Raw genomic sequence first — 18,660 nt, 5'->3', positions numbered from 1 at the left:
TAAATCCTGTCTCTCAGAATCCCTTCTAATAACTTTCCCACCACTGATGTAAGGCTCACCGGCCTGTAGTTCCCTGGCATATCCCTGCTGCCCTTCTTAAATAAAGGCACAACGTTAGCTATCCTCCAGTCTTCCGGTACCTCACCCGTGGCTAACGATGATACAAAAATCTCTGCCAGGGCCCCAGCAATCGCCTTCCTTGCTTCCCATAGCATCCTGGGATACATCTGGTCAGGCCCTGGGGATTTATCCACCTTAATGCGCTTCAAAATCTCCAACACCTCCTCCTTTGTAATGTTGATATGCTCCAGGATATCGCTGTTCCCTCCCTTGAACTCACTAGCTTCCATGACCTTCTCCACGGTAAATACAGATGAGAAATATTCATTTAAGACCTCGCTCATTTCCTGTGGTTTCTCATAGATTGCCACACAGATCCTTAAGGGGACCTACTCTCTCCCTAGCTACCCTTTTACTCTTAATATACTTATAGAATCTTTTAGGATTCTCCTTTATCTTATCTGCCAGGGAAATCTCATGGCCCCTTTTCACCCTCCTAATTTCCTTCTTAAGAGTAGTCCTACATCCTCTACACTCCTTGAGGGACTCGCTTGATCCCAGCTGCCTATACCTGACATATGCCTCCTTCTTTGCCCTGACCAGACCCTCAATATCCCTCATCAACCAAGGTTCCCTAAACTTGCCAGCCTTGCCCTTCCATCTAACAGGAACATGCCAGCCCTGAACTCTTCCTATCTCACTTTTAAAAGCCTCCCACTTGCCAGACGTCCCTTTACCTGTAAACAGCCTCTCCCATTCAACTTTTGAGAGTTCCTGTCTGATGCCATCGAAATTAGCCTTCCCCCAATTTAGGACTTCAACCTGAGGACCAGTCGTATCCTTTTCCGTAACTATCTTGAAGCTAAAGAGTTGTGGTCACTGGTCCCAAAGTGCTCCCCCACTGACACATCAATCACCTGCCCATCCTCATTTCCTAAGAGGAGGTCGAGTGTAGCCCCTTCTCTAGTGGGGCCATCCACATACTGCTTCAGAAAACTATCCTGGACACACTTAACAAATTCTTCCCCATCTGATCCCTTAGGACTAAGGCAGTCCCAGTCAATATTAGGGAAGTTAAAATCACCTATTACAACCCTTTAATTCCTACACCGATCTGTGATTTCCCTACATATATGCTCCTCCACTTCCCTCTGACTATTGGGGGGCCTATAGTATAATGCCATCAAAGTGATCACCCCTTTCTTATTTCTAAGTTCTACCCATATGACCTCACTGGACAATCCCCCCCGGGATATCCTCTCTAAGTACTGCCGTGATGTCCTCCCTAATCAATAGTGCAACTCCCCCTCCTCTCTTACCTCCACCTCTGTCACGCCAGAACATTGAGCTGCCAGTCCTGCCCATCCCTCAACCACGTTTCCGTAATAGCTATAATATCACAATCCCATGTACCGCTCCATGCTCTGAGTTCATCTGCCTTACCTGTAAGGCTTCTTGCATTAAAGTAAATGCAGTTTAGCCTACCAGACTTTCCACGCTCCTTGTACTGCCAGCCTACTGGACTCGTTTGCTTTAACCTCTACATTTGCCTCAACTATCTCATTTGAGAGACTACTACTTTGGGTCCCACCCCCCCTGCAAGACTAGTTTAAACCCTCCCAAGTAGTACTAGCAAACCTCCCCGCAAAGATATTGGTCCCCTTCCAGTTCAGATGCAACCCGTCCTTCTTGTACAGGTCACCTCTGCACCAGTAGAGATCCCAATGATCCAAGAATCTGAAGCTCTCCCGCGTACACCAGCTCTTCAGCCACGCATTCATTTGCCTAATCCTCCTATTCCTACCCTCACTAGCATGTGGCACAGGGAGTAATCCTGAGATTACAACCCTAGAGGTCCTGCTTTTTAACTTTCGGCCTAACTCCCTATATTCACTTTGCAGGACCTCATCTCTCATCGGCGCAGGCTTGGAGGGCCGAATGGCCTGTTCCTGTGCTGTACTGTTCTTTGTTCTTCCTGCCTATGTCGTTAGTACCAATATGGACCACGACCTCTGGCTGCTCACCCTCCCCTTTCAGAATGCCCTGCAGCTGCTCCGAGACATCCTTGACCCTAGCACCAGGGAGGCAACATACCATCCTGGAGTCTCGTTTGTGGCCACAGAAACGCCTATCTGCACCCGTTATGATAGGGGAGGATTGAGACCTAGGCGTCAGCCATGGCTCAGTGTATAGCAATCCCCGAGTCAAAAGGACACGGGCTGAAGCTCCACTCCAGAAACTAGTGCTGCACTGTTGGAGCTGCCTTCTTTCAGATGAGACATTAGTCTCGTCTTCCTACTCAGATGGACATGAAAGATCCTACAGCAGTATTCAAAGAGCAGGGGAATGGTCCTGACCAATATCTATTCCTCAATCACTGAAATAGATTATCTGGTCATTATTATATTGCTGTCTAGGGCAGCTTGCTGTGCACAAATTGGCTGCCAGGTTCCCTACATTTCAACAGTGACTATACTTCGAAAGTATTTCATTAGTTATGAACCGTTTTGGGGCATCGTGAGGTGAAAGGCTCTGTGCTGCAAGTCTGTCTGGCTTTTTAGGAATAATTCTGGATTAAAAAAATATATACTGGAAAATCTTACCATGTCCTGATTGCTTAATCACATACAATTTTGAAAACAGAATCTATTGAAGGCACAAGTTTGTCAATCCATAAAATGACAGACACAATACCAAGGAAAATGTCCACATTACAACTTTATTAGCACTAGATGTCCAGACAAAGTCAAAACAGAAAGTATAATTTATAGTAAAGGTTGGTCCAGTGTCTGCTCACTTGCCGCTGGTTTGTGGTGGGACCCACTCGTGAATCTTCTTGCGGGTGGTTGAGTAAGGTACGTACTGCCCTGGTGTACCACTCATATTAAACTGGTGAGTCTTCCAGATAAACTTCCGGTCGACTGGAGGGTGTGTTGTGGGGGGATTGTCGGTACTGTAATGAAGCCAGCGATGCCTAAAGTAGTCAGGGATTACAATAAAGATCAAATGATTATCTCAGAAATTCAAAAGCATTAAGTGGTGCCCATGTGTGCTTTGTTTACAATGGAGAGGCACCTTATGTGGTTTCCATCTGGAGTAAGGACGAAGCAATCAGCAGTCCTTTTCTATAGATAGACAGATACAAAACCCCGACACCAGGCACTGGCTACCAGATGAGGAAATGTGGAATGCACACAGCTCTTCCCAAGATAAGACAAATAATCCAACCCAAAAAGCGTGTATTGTCCCTAAGCCCAGCTTAGAGCTTCCATAATCACCATAGAGCGTGCAACTTCCCTAGATTCTAGCACAGTCCTAATGGACTGGAAGTTAGCAAATGTAACATCACTGTTCAGGAACAGAGGGAGAAAGAAAACAGGGAACTACAGGCCGGTTAACCTGACGCCAGTCGTTAGGAAAATGCTGGTATCTATTATTAAGTTAACAATACACTTAGAAAATCACAGTATGATCAGAGAGTCAACATGGTTTTACAAAAGGGAATCAAGTTTAACAAATTTATTAGTTCTTGTAACTAGCAGGGTAAATAAAGTAGATGGAGTATACTTGGTTTTCCAAAAGGCATTCGATAAGATGCCACACAAAAGGTTAATACTCAAGAGAAGAGTGCAGATTTGCAGGTAATATATTAACATGGATGGAGGATGGGTTAACTGACAGGGAGCCATGAGAAGGGATGAACAGGACATTTTCAAGTCGGCAGGCAGTAACTAGTGGAGTGCCACAAGGATCAGAGCTGGGGCCTCTGTGTCAAAGTGTGCTGACGATACGAAGCTGGGTAGGAATGTAAGGCATGAAGGGGACACAAAGAGATTGCAAAGAGATATAGACAGGTTAAGTGGGCAACAAGGTGGCAGATGGAGTATAATGTGGGGAGGTGTGAGGTTATTCACTTTGGTAATAAGCAGAATATTTGTTTAAAACATGTGAAATTTCTAAATGTTGATGTTCAGAGAGACTTGGATGTACTCAGACAAGGAACACAGAGAGTTAGCAGGCAGGTACAGCAAGAAATTAGGATGGCAAATGACACGTTAGCCCTTTTGCAAGAGGATTGGAGTACATGTATAAGGAAGTCTTTCTACAATTGTACAGGACTTTGGGAGACCACACCTGAAATACTGATCGTAGTTTTGGTCTCCATATCTAAGGAAGGATATACTTGCCTGGGAGGTGGCTCAGGTAAAGGTTCACTAAACTGGTTCATGGAATGAGGGGATTGTCCTATGATGAGGGGCTGAGTAAACTGGGCCAACTGTTTGGAGTCTAGAACAATGAGAGATGATCTCATTGAAACATACAAAATTCTGAAGGGCTTGACAGGGTAGACACGGAGAGGTTGGGTGGGGAAGCTAGAACATGGGGGCACAGTCTCAGGATAAGGGACCGATCATTTAGGTCTGAGATGGAAAGGAATTTCTTCACTCAAAGGGTTGTGAATCTTTGGAATTCTCTACCCCAGAGGGCTGTGGATGCTCCATCGTTGAATATATTTAAGGTTGGGATAGACAGATTTCTGGTGTCTCAGGGAATCAAGTGATATAAGGAACAGATGGGAAAGTGGAGTTGAAGCAGAAAATCAGCCATGATCATATTGAATGGCAGAGTAGGCTCGAGGGGCTGCATGGCCTACCTCTGCTCCTGGTTCATATGTTCTTATGGCAGTCCCATTCACAGACTCATTGCATTAAAGTGTGCTCCTGGAAGTGCACAAAAAAAAGTACAACTTCATCAATATGTAAATCTGTCTGCCACTTTAATGTTTAAAAAGTTGGAATTCCCAGATTTGATCTCTAGTCTGTGCTGAGTCCACTGGGTCTGCACTGGTGAGACAGTGAGGGAGGTTCACTGGGTCTGTCCTGGTGAGGCAGTGAGGGAGGTTCACTGAGTCTGCCCTGGTGAGGCAGTGAGGGAGGTTCACTGGGTCTGCCCTGGTGAGGCAGTGAGGGAGGTTCACTGGGTCTGCCCTGGTGAGGCAGTGCGGGAGGTTCACTGGGTCTGCCCTGGTGAGGCAGTGAGGGAGGTTCACTGGGTCTGCCCTGGTGAGGGAGGTTCACTGGGTCTGCCCTGGTGAGGGAGTGAGGGAGGTTCACTGGGTCTGCCCTGGTGAGGCAGTGAGGGAGGTTCACTGGGTCTGCCCTGGTGAGGCAGTGAGGGAGGTTCACTGGATTTTAGCTGATGAGGCAGTGAGGGAGGTTCACTGGGTCTGCATTGGTGAAACAGTGAGGGAGGTTCACTGGCTGTCAGCTGATGAGGCTGTGAGGGAGGTTCACTGGGGTGCCCTGGTGAGGCAGGTTCACTGGGTCTGCCCTGGTGAGGCAGTGAGGGAGGTTCACTGGGTCTGCCCTGGTGAGGCAGTGAGGGAGGTTCACTGGGTCTGCCCTGGTGAGGCAGGGAGGGAAGTTCACTGGCTCTGCCCTGGTGAGGCAGGGAGGGAGGTTCACTGGGTCTGCCTTGGTGAGGCAGGCAGGGTGGGGTTGACAAGGGATGGTAAAAATCAGACCTTCCTGTGGGGGAATATTTTGCATCTGTCTTCAATAAAAAGGATGTTGCCAAGTAGTAGTAAAGGAGGAGGTAGTGACTACGAGAGAAGGTTAGGTAATGGACCTAATCCTATGGAATGAAGACAGACAAGTATTAGAAGTGTCAGTGGGGGACCATTTCGGGGACAGTGACCATAACTCTAAGATTTAAGGTAGTTATGGAAAAGGACTAAGAAGGACCGAAAATAAAGGTATTAAATTGGGGGAAGGCCGATTTCAGTCTGATAAAACAGGATCTGGCCAAAATGGACTGGGAGCAGCTACTTGTAGGAAAGTCTACATCAGACCAATGGAAGTCATTCAAAAAGGTAGTAGTGAGAGTTCAGGGCCAACATGTTCCTGTAAAGGTGAAGGGTAGGACCAACAAGTCCAGGAAACCCTGGATCTCAAGGGATATAGAGGATTGGATAAAGGGGAAAAAAGGTGGCTTATAGCAGATTCGGAGCGCTGAAAACAGCGGAGGTCCCAGAGGAGTATAGAAAGTGTAGGGGGTACTTAATAAAGTAATTAGGAGAGCGAAGAGGGGAGCATGAAAAAACACTGGCAGGCAATATAAAGGAAAATCCCAAGGCATTTTATAAGTATATTAAGGGCAAGAGGATAACCAGGGAAAGAGTAAGGCCCATGAAGGATCAAAATGGCAATCTGTGTGTGGAACTGCAGGACGTAGGTGAGGTTTTAAATGATTACTTTTCATCTGTGTTCACTATGGAGAAGGACGATGTAGGTGTAGAGATCAGGGAGGGCGATTGTGATATACTCAAACAAATTAGCATTGAAAGGGAAGAGGTTTTAGTGGTTTTAGCAGGCTTAAAAGTGGATAAATCCCCAGGCCCAGAAGAGATGTATCCCAAGCTGTTATTTAAGGCATGGGAGGAGATAGCAGGGGCTCTGACACAAATTTTCAAATCCTCTCTGGCCACAGGAGAGGTGCCAGAGGACTGGAGGACAGCAAATGTGGTACCATTATTCAAGAAGGGTAGCAGGGATAAACCAGGTAATTGCAGGCCAGTGAGTCTAACATCAGTGGTAGGGAAACTATTGGGAAAAATTCTGAGGGACAGGATTAGTCTCCACTTGGAGAGGCAGGGATTAATCAAGGATAGTCAGCATGGCTTTATCAGGGGGAGATCGTGTCTAACAAACTTGATTGAATTTTTCGAGGCATTGACTAGATGTGTAGATGAGGGTAAAGCAGCTGATGTAGTCTACGTGGACTTCAAGTAAGGCTTTTACATAAGAATATAAGAACTAGGAGCAGGAGTAGGCAATTCAGCCTCGAGCCTGCTCCGTCACTCAATACGATCATGGCTGATATCATCTCAGCTTTTAATAAGGTCCCGCATGAGAGATTGGTTAAGAAGTTAAGAGCCCATGGGATCCAGGGCAATTTGGATCCAAAACTGGCTTAGTGGCAGGAGACAGAGGGCGATGGTCAAGGGTTGTTTTAGCGATTGGAAAGCTGTGACCAGTGGTGTACCGCAGGGATCGGTGCTGGGACCCTTGCTGTTTGTAGTGTACATTAATAATTTAGATGTGAATATAGGAGGTATTGTCAGTAAGTTCGCAGATGACACGAAAATTGGTGGTGTCGTAAATAGTGAGGAGGAAAGCCTTAGATTACCGGACGATATAGATGGGCTGGTAAGATGGGCAGAGCAGTGGCAAATGGAATTTAATCCTGAGAAATGTGAGGTGATGCATTTTGGGAGGACTAACAGGGCAAGAGAACATACAATGGATGGTAGGACCCTAGGAAGTACAGAGGGTCAGAGGGACCTTGGTGTATTTGTCTATAGATCACTGAAGGCAGCAGCACAGGTAGATAAGGTGGTTAGGAAAGCATATGGGATACTTGCCTTAATTAGCCGAGGCATAGAATATAAGAGCAGGGAGGTTATGATGGAGCTGTATAAAACGCTAGTTAGGCCACAGCTGGAGTACTGCTTCTGGGCACCACACTATAGGATGTGATTGCATTGGACAGGGTGCAGAGGAGATTCACCAGGATGTTGCCTGGGCTGGAGCATTTCAGCTATGAAGGATAGGTTAGGATAGGATAGGCTCGTGTTGTTTTCCTTACAGCAGAGAAAGCTGAGGGGAGACCTGATTGAGGTATACAAAATTATGAGGGGGGTAGATAGGAAGAAAATTTTTCCCTTAGCGGAGGGGTCAATAACCAGGGGGCATAGATTTAAGCTAAGGGGCAGGAGGTTTAGAGGGGATTTGAGGAAAAACATTTTCACCCAGAGGGTGGCTGGAATCTGGAACACACTACCTGAAGGGGTGGTCGAGGCAGGGACCCTCACAACGTTTAAGAAGTATTTAGATGCGCACTTGAAACGTCATAACATACAAGGCTACAGGCCAAGTGCTGGAAAATGGGATTAGAATAGATAGGTGCTTGATGACCAGCACGGACACGCTGGGCCGAATGGCCTGTTTCTGTGCTGTATAACCCTATGACTCTATAATATTGGATAGGATAAAAATAGATAAAGAGAGACTTAAAAAGTTGGCAGCACTCCAAGTGAAAGTGTCACCCGGTCCAGGATTAGATGCATCTGGTGTTACTGAAAGGAGTAACAGTGGAAACTGCAGAGGTTCTGGCCACAATCTTTCAATTCTCCTCAGATATGGTGGTTGTGCTGGATTGCAAATGTTACACTCTTGTGCAAAAAGGGAGAGGGGATAAACCCAGCAATTACAGGCCAGTCAGCTTAACATTGGTGGTGGGGAAACAAAAACACAGTTAATTGGCACTTGAAAAATTATAGACTAATAAATGAAAGTGACCACGAGTTTGTTAAAGGCAAATCGTGTTTGAATAACTTGATTGAGTTCTTGATGAAGTAACGGAGAGGTTTGTTGAGGGTGGTGTGGTTGATGTTGCATTTATGAACTTTTAATGACAAAGTATCACATAATAGACTCGCTAGCAAAATTAAAGCCTAATGGAATAAAGGGACAGCGACAGTGTGGATCCAAAATTGACTAAGGGACTGAAAGCAAGGGTAGTGGTGTACAGTTGTTTATCAGACTAGAGGAAAGTGTATAGTGATGTTCTCCAGGGGTCGGTATTAGGATTACTGCTCTTTTTAATATATATTAATGACCTGGACTTGGGTATACAGGGCATAACTTCAAAGTTTTTAGAGACACAAAACTCGGAAATATAGTAAACAGTGAGGATGATAGGTGACTGGTGAAATGGGCAGACACATGGTAGATGAAATTCAACACAGGGAAGTGTGAACTGTTGCATTGCAGAGGGAAGAATAAGGAGAGGCAATATAAACTAAATGGTGCAATTTTAAAGGGAGCTCTGGAACACAGACACCCTGGGGTGTATGTACAGAAACCTTTGAAGGTGACAGGACAAGTTGAAAAGGCTGTTATAAAACCACATGGAATCCTTGGCTTTATTAACAGAGACATGAAATACAAAAGCAAGAAAAATTAGGCTGAACTGGAATTGTGTCCAACTCTGGACACCACACTTTAATAAGATATCAAGACCTTTGAGAGAGTGCAAAAGAGATTGACTGGAATAGTACCAGGGTTCAGGGACTTCAGATAGGTGGAGAGACTTGAGAAGCTGGGGATATTTCCTGATGAGCAGAGAAGTGGAGATTTGAGCGAGGTGAACCAATCATGAATGGTTTTTATAGAATAAATAAAGAGAAACTGTTTCCAGTGGGAAAAGAGTCAGTAACCAGGAACACAGATTTAAGGTGATTGGCTAAAGAACCAGAAGCAACATGGTTTTTTTTTTAAATGCAGCAAGTTGGTGTGATCTGGAATGCACTGCCTGAAAGGGCAGTGGAAGCAGATTCATTCATAACTTTCAAAAAGAAATTGGATAAATAATTGACAGGAAAAAAAATTTACTGGGCTGTGACGAAAGAGCAGAGGAGTATGATTAATTGGATAGCTCTTCCAAGACCTGGCACAGGTATGATGGGTCAAATGGCCTCCTTCCATACTATATCATTCTATGATTCTATATGTTGGGTCGCAGCTGGTGAGGCGGTGAGGGCACTGCACTGGGCCTCAGCTGGTGAGGCGGTGAGGGCACTGCACTGGGTCTCAGCTGGTGAGGCAGTGAAAGCACTGCACTGGGTCTCAGCTGGTGAGGCAGTGAAGGCACTGCACTGGGCCACAGCTGGTGAGGCAGTGAAGGCACTGCACTGGGCCACAGCTGGTGAGGCAGTGAAGGCACTGCACTGGGCCACAGCTGGTGAGGCAGTGAGGGCACCTCATGGGTCACAGCTGGTGAGGCGGTGAGGGCACTGCACTGGGTCTCAGCTGGTGAGGCGGTGAGGGCACCTCATGGGTCACAGCTGGTGAGGCGGTGAGGGCACCTCATGGGTCACAGCTGGTGAGGCGGTGAGGGCACTGCACTGGGCCACAGCTGGTGAGGCACTGCACTGGGCCACAGCTGGTGAGGCAGTGAAGGCACTGCACTGGGCCACAGCTGGTGAGGCAGTGAAGGCACTGCACTGGGCCACAGCTGGTGAGGCAGTGAGGGCACCTCATGGGTCACAGCTGGTGAGGCGGTGAAGGCACTGCACTGGGCCACAGCTGGTGAGGCAGTGAAGGCACTGCACTGGGCCACAGCTGGTGAGGCAGTGAGGGCACCTCATGGGTCTCAGCTGGTGAGGCAGTGAAGGCACTGCACTGGGCCACAGCTGGTGAGGCAGTGAAGGCACTGCACTGGGCCACAGCTGGTGAGGCAGTGAGGGCACCTCATGGGTCACAGCTGGTGAGGCGGTGAGGGCACTGCACTGGGTCTCAGCTGGTGAGGCGGTGAGGGCACCTCATGGGTCACAGCTGGTGAGGCGGTGAGGGCACCTCATGGGTCACAGCTGGTGAGGCGGTGAGGGCACTGCACTGGGCCACAGCTGGTGAGGCACTGCACTGGGCCACAGCTGGTGAGGCAGTGAAGGCACTGCACTGGGTCTCAGCTGGTGAGGCAGTGAAGGCACTGCACTGGGTCTCAGCTGGTGAGGCAGTGAAGGCACTGCACTGGGTCTCAGCTGGTGAGGCAGTGAAGGCACTGCACTGGGTCTCAGCTGGTGAGGCAGTGAAGGCACTGCACTGGGTCTCAGCTGGTGAGGCAGTGAAGGCACTGCACTGGGTCTCAGCTGGTGAGGCAGTGAAGGCACTGCACTGGGTCTCAGCTGGTGAGGCAGTGAAGGCACTGCACTGGGTCTCAGCTGGTGAGGCAGTGAAGGCACTGCACTGGGTCTCAGCTGGTGAGGCAGTGAAAGCACTGCACTGGGTCTCAGCTGGTGAGGCAGTGAAGGCACTGCACTAGGTCTCAGCTGGTGAGGCAGTGAAGGCACTGCACTGGGTCTCAGCTGGTGAGGCAGTGAAGGCACTGCACTGGGCCACAGCTGGTGAGGTGGTGAGGGCACCTCATGGGTCACAGCTGGTGAGGCGGTGAGGGCACTGCACTGGGGCTCAGCAACCATGGGTTAGAAAAAGGGAATTAGCCAGCATTGTTCTTTCAGCAATCTCTGCTGGACAAGCACATGAGGACAAGATTGGGAACTCCTGTGATACTTGCTGCAGGCTGCCAACACCCACTGTCAGAGCTCAGAGCTGCCAGGCTACTGAGAGCCACTCTGACATGATTCCCAAAGAGGACTGTGTGCCCGTGGAACCAATCCCCAAGCAATCGATGCCTTCAAGGGAAGAAGACGTACCCGAGTGTTTGACAAACTACAACCATAGGACCATAGTGTAACAGCACGGGCAGAGGACATTCAGTCCATTGTGCTGGTCCCTTGAAAGAGCTACTTTTGAATCTGCCTCCATTCACCTTTTCATGCATTCCAGTTATGATATCCATACATGCCTAACAGTGAAAAGTGTAAAAATCATTACATGCACCCATATGGATACAAAATGTCATTATGAAGTGTGTATATTCAAGACTGAGATTGACAAATTTCTGGGCACTAATCCAGCCAGTTCCATTCCTCCACTCTATCCCTGCAGGTTTATTTCTCTCATGTGACCATCCAATTTCCTTTCGAAATCACTGATTGTCTCCATTTCCATCAATCTCGTAGGCAGCAAGTTCCAGATCGTTACCACTCACTGCAAAAACTTTCTTCCTCATATCACCTCCCCCCCCCAACAGATCTGTTGTTCTAAACCTTAAAATTGTGTCCCCGATTCCTTATACCAAATCTCCCCTCAATCTCCTTTGCTCCAGGGAGAACAACCTCAGCTTCTCCAATCTAACCTTGTAACTAAAATCCCTCATCCCTGGAACAATTCTGGTAAATCTCCTCTGTACCTTCACAAGAACCCTCACATCCCTCCTAAAGTGTGGTGACCAGAACTGTTTGCAATATTCCGAACACAGTTTGGAGCAGAGCTCTTCTGGCTCCACACTGTATATACAATGTTTGTGATGAGAATGCCTCACTCAGATAAGTTAGCACAATGTTTGGATAGAAAGTGGAGCATTGTGAATTAAACATTCCCACAATGGCAAAAGCAAACCCTAAATATGACTGACGTTTACCATTCTGGAGGAACCATGCTCCCATCTACTTCCCAATATGTGTTCTTCCCATTCATCTCGCTGGTATACTCAATCCATCTATTTCGACCTAGAAATTGAAACCATAAACTATGATCAACAATATATCACATTCACACTAATCAACCTTCTCACCAATGCCTGGACATACCTGAATGTGCAGTTTTCTCCTCCTCAGCCCAACAGTAATTATTACAGACTTCACAAAGCACTGATTATATCACACACCAATGCCAATATTCCCAGGGATTCAGCACATTAAGGGTTAAGGAGGCTAGGAAGCAAAACTGGCTGATTAAACTGAAGACAGCGTATTACAAAACTAGGGAGGAAAACTGTAAATGTAGAGAGAAGATACCACAGGGAAGTTGCAGAAAGGACTGAAAAATGAGAAGAAAATATCAGCAACAGGAAGAGTGGGGGAGGGAGCAATTTTAACAGAGTGTGAACTTCTGTAAACTTGAGGTTATCCGAAACTCTGCTGCCCCTGTCTTAACTTGCACCACGTCCCATTCACTCATCACCCCTCTGCAACATCTTGCTTTTAAAATTCACATCCTTGTTTTCAAATCCCTCCATGGCCTCGCCCGCTCCCTATCTCTGTAATCTCCTCCAGCTCCACAACCCTCCAAGATATCTTCTCTCATCAAACTTTGGCCTCTCGACTATCCCCAATTTTAATTGCTTCACCATTGGTGGCCACGCCTTCAGTTGCCTCGGCTCCAAGCTCTGGAACACCCTCCCTACACCTCTCCACCTGGCTTTCCTCCTATAAGACATCCCTTAAAACCTACCTCTTTGATCAAGCTTTTGGTCATCTGACCTAATATCTCATGTGGCTTGGTGTCATGTTTTGTTTTATAATGCTCCTGTAAAGCACCTTGGGACATTTTATTACATTTAAAGGCACTGTATGAATATGTTATTGTTGTGTAATAGACTGTGTCAGATTGGTATCCCATTGCACATCTTACCGGATTTTCCTTTCAATTAACTTGAAATCAGGACATTTGTCGACGAAAGTAAGCTGTGAGGACGCAAAGAGGCTGCAAAGGGATATAAGATAGGTTAAGTAGTGGGCAAGAATGTGGCAGATGGAATATAATATGGAGAAGTGTGAAGTTATCCACTTTGGTAAGAAGAATAGAAAAGCAGAATATTTTTTAAATAGTGAGAGGCTGGGAAATGTTGGTATTCAGAAGGACCTGGGTGTTCTTTTACATGAATCAGAAAGTTAACATGCAGGAACAGCAAACAATTAGGAAAACAAATGGTATGTCAACCTGTATTACCAATGGATTGGAATTTTAAAAAAAAAATTTGTTCATGGGATGTGGGCATCGCTGGCTAGGCCAGCATTTATTGCCCATCCCTAATTGCCCTTGAGAAGGTGGTAGTGAGCCGCCTTCTTGAACCGCTGCAGTCCAGGTGGGGTAGGTACACCCACAGTGCTGTTAGGAAGGGAGTTCCAGGATTTTGACCCAGTGACAGTGAAGGAACGGCGATATAGTTCCAAGTCAGGATGCTGTCTGACTTGGAGGGGAATTTGCAGGTGGTGATGTTCCCATGCATCTGCTGCCCTTGTCCTTCTAGGTGGTAAAGGTTGCAGGTTTGGAAGATGTTGTCGAAGGAGCCTTGGTGCGTTGCTGCAGTGCATCTTGTAGATGGTACACACTGCTGCCACTGTGCGTCGGTGGTGGAGGGAGTGAACGTTTGTGGATGCGGTATCAATCAAGTGGGCTGCTGTATCCTGGACAGTGTCAAACAACTTGAGTGTTGTTGGAGCTGCACCCATCCAAGCAAGTGGAGAGTATTCCATCACACTCCTGACTTGTGTCTTGGAGATAGTGGACAGGCTTTGGGGAGTCAGGAGGTGAGTTACTCGCCACAGAATTCCTAGCCTCTGACCTGCTCTTGTAGTCACAGTATTTATGTGGCTGGTCCAGTTCAGTTTCTGGTCAATGGTAACCAGTATCTGAGGAATCGCGAATGGTGCTGAACATTGTGCAATCATCAGCAAACATCCCCACTTCTGACCTTATGATTGATGGAAGGTCATTGATGAAGCAGCTGAGGATGGTTGGGCCTAGGACACTACCCTGAGGAACTCCTGCGGTGATGGCCTGGAGCTCAGATGATTGACCTCCAACTCCCTTTGCACTAGGTATGACTCCAACCAGTAGAGAGTTTTCCCCCTGATTCCCATTGACCTCAGTTTTGCTAGGGCTCCTTGATGCCATACTGGGTCAAATGCTGCCCCGATGTCAAGGGCAGTCACTCTAGCCTCACCTCTTGAGTTCAGCTCTTTTGTCCATGTTTGAACCAAGGCTGTAATGAGGTCAGGAGCTGAGTGTCCCTGGTGGAACCCAAACTGAGTGTCACTGAACAGGTTATTGCTAAGCAAGTGCCATTTGATAGCACTGTCAATGACACCTTCCATCATTTTACTGATGATCAAGAGTAGACTGATGGGGCGGTAATTGGCTGGGTTGGATTTGTCCGGCTTTTTGTGTACAGGACAGACTTGGGCAAGTTTCCACATTGCCGGGTAGATGCCAGTGTTGCAGCTGTACTGGAACAGCTTGGCTAGGGGCGCGGCAAGTTCTGGAGCACAGGTCTTCAGTACTATTGCCGAAATGCTGTCAGTGCTGTCAGGGCCCACAGCCTTTACAGTATCCAGTGCCTTGAGACATTTCTTGATATCGCGCAGAGTGAATTAAATTGGCTGAAGACCGGCATCTGTGATGCTGGGGTCCTCAGGTTGAGGCCAAGATGGATCATCCACTCGGCACTTCTGGCTGAAGATTGTTGAAAATGCTTCAGCCTTATCTTTTGCACTGATGTGCTGGGCTCCCTCATCATTGAGGATGGGGATATTTGTGGAGTCAACTCCTCCTGTTAGTTGTTTAATTGTCCATCACCATTCACGACTGGATATGGCAGGACTGCAGAGCTTAGATCAAATCCATTGGTTGTGGGATCGCTTAGCTCAGTCTATCGCATGCTACTTACGCTGTTTGGCGTGCAAATAGTCCTGGGGTGTAGCTTCACCAGGTTGAGGTATGCCTGGTGCTGCTCCTGGCATGCCCTCCTGCACTCTTTATTGAACCAAGGTTATTCCCCCAGCTTGTTGGTAATGGTAGAGTGGGGGATATGCTGGGCCATGAGGTTACAGATTGTGGTTGAATACAATTCTGCTGCTGCTGATGGCCCACAGCACTTCATGGATGCCCAGTTTTGCATTGCTAGATCTGTTCTAAATCTATCCCATTTAGCACGGTGGTAGTGTTCACAACACGATGGAGGATATCCTCAATGTGAAGACTGGACTTTGTCTCCAAGAGGATTGTGCGGTGGTCACTCCTACTAATACTGTCATGGACAGATGCATCTATGAAAGGCAGACTGGTGAGGACGAGGTCAAGTATATTTTTCCCCCTTGTTTCCCTCACCACCTGCCACAGACCCTGTCTAGCAGCTATGTCCTTCAGGACTCGGCCAGCTCAGTCAATAGTGGTGCTGCCGAGCCACTCTTGGTGATGGACATTGATGTGCCCCACCCAGAGTACATTCCGCGCCCTTGCCATCCTCAGTGCTTCCTCCAAGTGATGTTCAACATGGAGCAGTCCTGAGTCATCAGCTGAGGGGGGCAGCAGGTGGTAATCAGCAGGAGATTTCCTTGCCCATGTTTGATGTGATGCCATGAGACTTCATGGGGTCTGGAGTCAATGTTGAGAACTCCCAGAGTAACTCCCTCCCGACTGTAGACCACTTTGCCGCCACCTCTGGTGGGTCTGTCCTGCCAGTGGGACAGGACATACCCGGGAATGGTGATGGCAGTGTCTGGGACATTGTCTGTCAGGTATGATTCCGTGAGTATAACTCTGTCAGGCTGTTGCTTGACTAGTCTGTGGGACATCTCTCCCAACTTGGCACAAACCCCCAGATGTTAGTAAGCAGGGGTTTGCAGGGTCGACAGGGCTGGGTTTGCCTTTGTCATTTCCGAGTAAAGAAGTCTTACTGCAATTATATCGGGCCTTGGTAACTGTGAGCAGTTTTGGTCACCTTATCCAAACAAAGGTATGCTTGCTTTATAGGGAATGTAACAAAGGTTCACTGATTCCTGGATGAGGGGACTGTCCTATGAGGAGAGATTGTGTAGACTAGGCCTATATTTCCCAAAGTTCAGAAAAATGAAAGGTGATCTCATTGAAACATAAACTGTTAAGGGGCATGACAGGGTAGGTGCTGGGAGGATGTTTCCCCTGGCTGGAGAGTCTAGAACTGGGAATCACAGTCTCAGAATAAGGGGTCGGCCATTTAAGACTGAGATGAGGAGAAATTTCTTCACCCAGTGGCTTGTGAATCTTTGAGATTCTCTATCCCAGAGAGCTATGGATGCTCAGTTGTTGAGTATTTTTTTTGTATACTCAGGGAATCAAGAGATATAGCTGAGGTAGATGATGAGCCACAATATTATTGAATGGCAAAGCAGGCTTAAGGGGTCAAATGGCCTTTCCTGCTTCTCATGTTTTCAGAAAGTCAATTTGCGCACAGCAAGATCCCACAGAAATTACATGGTTTTAGTCATGCTGGTGAAACCCCCCTGCTCTTCTTCGAAATAGTGCCCTGAGATCTTTGATGTCCATCTGTGAGGGAAGACGGAGTCTCGGTTAATATCTGATCTAAAAAACCGCACCTCCAACACTGCAGCACTCCCTCAGTACTGCACTGGAATGTCAGCCTGGATTGTGGGCTGAAATCTCTAGAGAAGGACTTACAACCTTCTGACCCAGAGGTAAAAACACTGATAAGGAGTCAAGACTGACACAAGTTGGCTGAAGGTTGCAACTAAACAACAACTGTACTGATCAGTAAACAGTGCTTACCGAAGAAATATCGTTTGTCTTCATAATATTTGTTACCATACTTGTCTTCACCAATCAGTTTCCCAGTTTTTAGATCATTTGTTCTATAAAACAGAAAGCCCATTGATGGTAAAAGGTGTCAGTATTCCAGCCTAAGAAAAATTATCTTTATTTGTAAAAATTCACATAAGGTATTTAAAATGGTCGTCTTAAATAATGACACAAGGAACTTTTCTGACCAAACTATCTGTAATAAGACATGCAAAACGCTGGCAAATAGTTTAAATAAAGACAGCGCACCCACCCCCGCACAACCCCGAGTAGAACACGCACACTGTACCCCATCAAAAATCCCCCTCTCACACGCATACTGTACCTAGTCTATTTCTGCAGTAATCCTAAACCTGTCCTGATAATACTGATCTCCCACTTTTTGGCTTCAAACCTTTTCATATTTCTTGCCTTCTATTTGATATATCAGATATTTGATTACCTCCCACACTATTTGCAATCTTGGATTATTTCTATTATCTTAATCACTTTTTGGAGTTTTAGCTCTGCTCTCGTCTTTTATTTATCTTCTCGATGAGTATTGTTACTGTTATTTCTAGCCAAACCTTTCTCTGTTTATTTGTTTTATATCCTTTCAACTCCCACTGTCTTATGCTATTGCTTTTTCACTTTATCTCCTTCTTGATTCTCTATCTCTTGCACCCTATCCCTGGCTGTATCTGTCTCTCCCTCACCCACTACCCCCTCTCTCCCCTGAGTGACTCCCCATCCTTAGGGTGACCCTGTCTCTCTTCCCCCACCCAGGTGAACTTGTCCCTCTTACCCTTCCCCCACCCCCAAGTGACCCTATCTCTCTTACCCTTCCCCCAGGGTGACCTTGTATCTCCGTCTCTGCGCTGCCCTGATCCCGAATCAAATCCCACTACTTCCAGCTCAGTCCCCACTCCTCTCACCTTAACATCTGCCACAAGGCACCACGGATCCCGCCATGACTCCAGAACTGAGTCCAGCCCCGTTTGAACACAGGAATAATGTCCGCCATCTCTCAGCGGCCCGGCCCTAGCCGCCCGACAGCGCCACCAGCGTCCAGCTGACAGCACCGCCCGACAGCGCCACCAGCGGCCAGATGACAGCACCGCCCGACAGCGCCGCCAGCGTCCAGCTGACAGCACCGCCCGACAGCGCCACCAGCGTCCAGCTGACAGCACCGCCCGACAGCGCCACCAGCGGCCAGATGACAGCACCGCCCGACAGCGCCGCCAGCGTCCAGCTGACAGCACCGCCCGACAGCGCCACCAGCGGCCAGATGACAGCACCGCCCGACAGCGCCACCAGCGGCCAGATGACAGCGCCGCCAGCGTCCAGCTGACAGCACCGCCCGACAGCGCCACCAGCGGCCAGATGACAGCACCGCCCGACAGCGCCACCAGCGGCCAGATGACAGCGCCGCCAGCGTCCAGCTGACAGCACCGCCCGACAGCGCCACCAGCGGCCAGATGACAGCACCGCCCGACAGCGCCGCCAGCGTCCAGCTGACAGCACCGCCCGACAGCGCCACCAGCGGCCAGATGACAGCACCGCCCGCGTCCAGCTGACA

The 18,660-nt window shown here is 47.8% G+C and overlaps 1 protein-coding gene and 1 long non-coding RNA gene across 2 annotated transcripts in view; one reads left to right on the top strand and one right to left on the bottom strand.

Annotated features, from left to right (window-relative positions):
* LOC137384636 (uncharacterized) overlaps positions 1-18,660 on the top strand; it is an 88,006-nt gene that overhangs the window by 22,718 nt on the left and 46,628 nt on the right. The window lies entirely within an intron of this gene.
* On the bottom strand, positions 2,761-18,170 carry ndufa12 (NADH:ubiquinone oxidoreductase subunit A12). Its single transcript, XM_068059684.1, has 4 exons — positions 18,017-18,170; positions 17,073-17,155; positions 12,166-12,253; positions 2,761-3,034 (listed from the first exon to the last, which is right to left on the bottom strand). The coding sequence occupies exons 1-4, from the start codon at positions 18,103-18,105 to the stop codon at positions 2,854-2,856; spliced, it is 441 nt and encodes a 146-aa protein (XP_067915785.1). The 5' UTR covers positions 18,106-18,170; the 3' UTR covers positions 2,761-2,853.

The sequence above is a fragment of the Heterodontus francisci genome, chromosome 27 (assembly GCF_036365525.1).
Source record: "Heterodontus francisci isolate sHetFra1 chromosome 27, sHetFra1.hap1, whole genome shotgun sequence".
NCBI classification, from domain to species: Eukaryota; Metazoa; Chordata; class Chondrichthyes; order Heterodontiformes; family Heterodontidae; genus Heterodontus; species Heterodontus francisci.
The sequence above is the reverse complement of the archived record's forward strand: the minus strand, read 5'-3'. Positions and strand labels throughout refer to the sequence as shown.

Bases quoted from the DNA above. Each gene is read 5' to 3' on its own strand.
- ndufa12 (XM_068059684.1), bottom strand. From the start codon at position 18,105: ATGGCGGACATTATTCCTGTGTTCAAACGGGGCTGGACTCAGTTCTGG. The intron at 17,156-18,016 runs GTGAGAGGAGTG...TCTGTTTTATAG, and splicing joins GCCTTGTGGCAGATGTTAAG to AACAAATGATCTAAAAACTG. The intron at 3,035-12,165 runs GTAAACGTCAGT...TGACTACTTTAG, and splicing joins AGCATGGTTCCTCCAGAATG to GCATCGCTGGCTTCATTACA.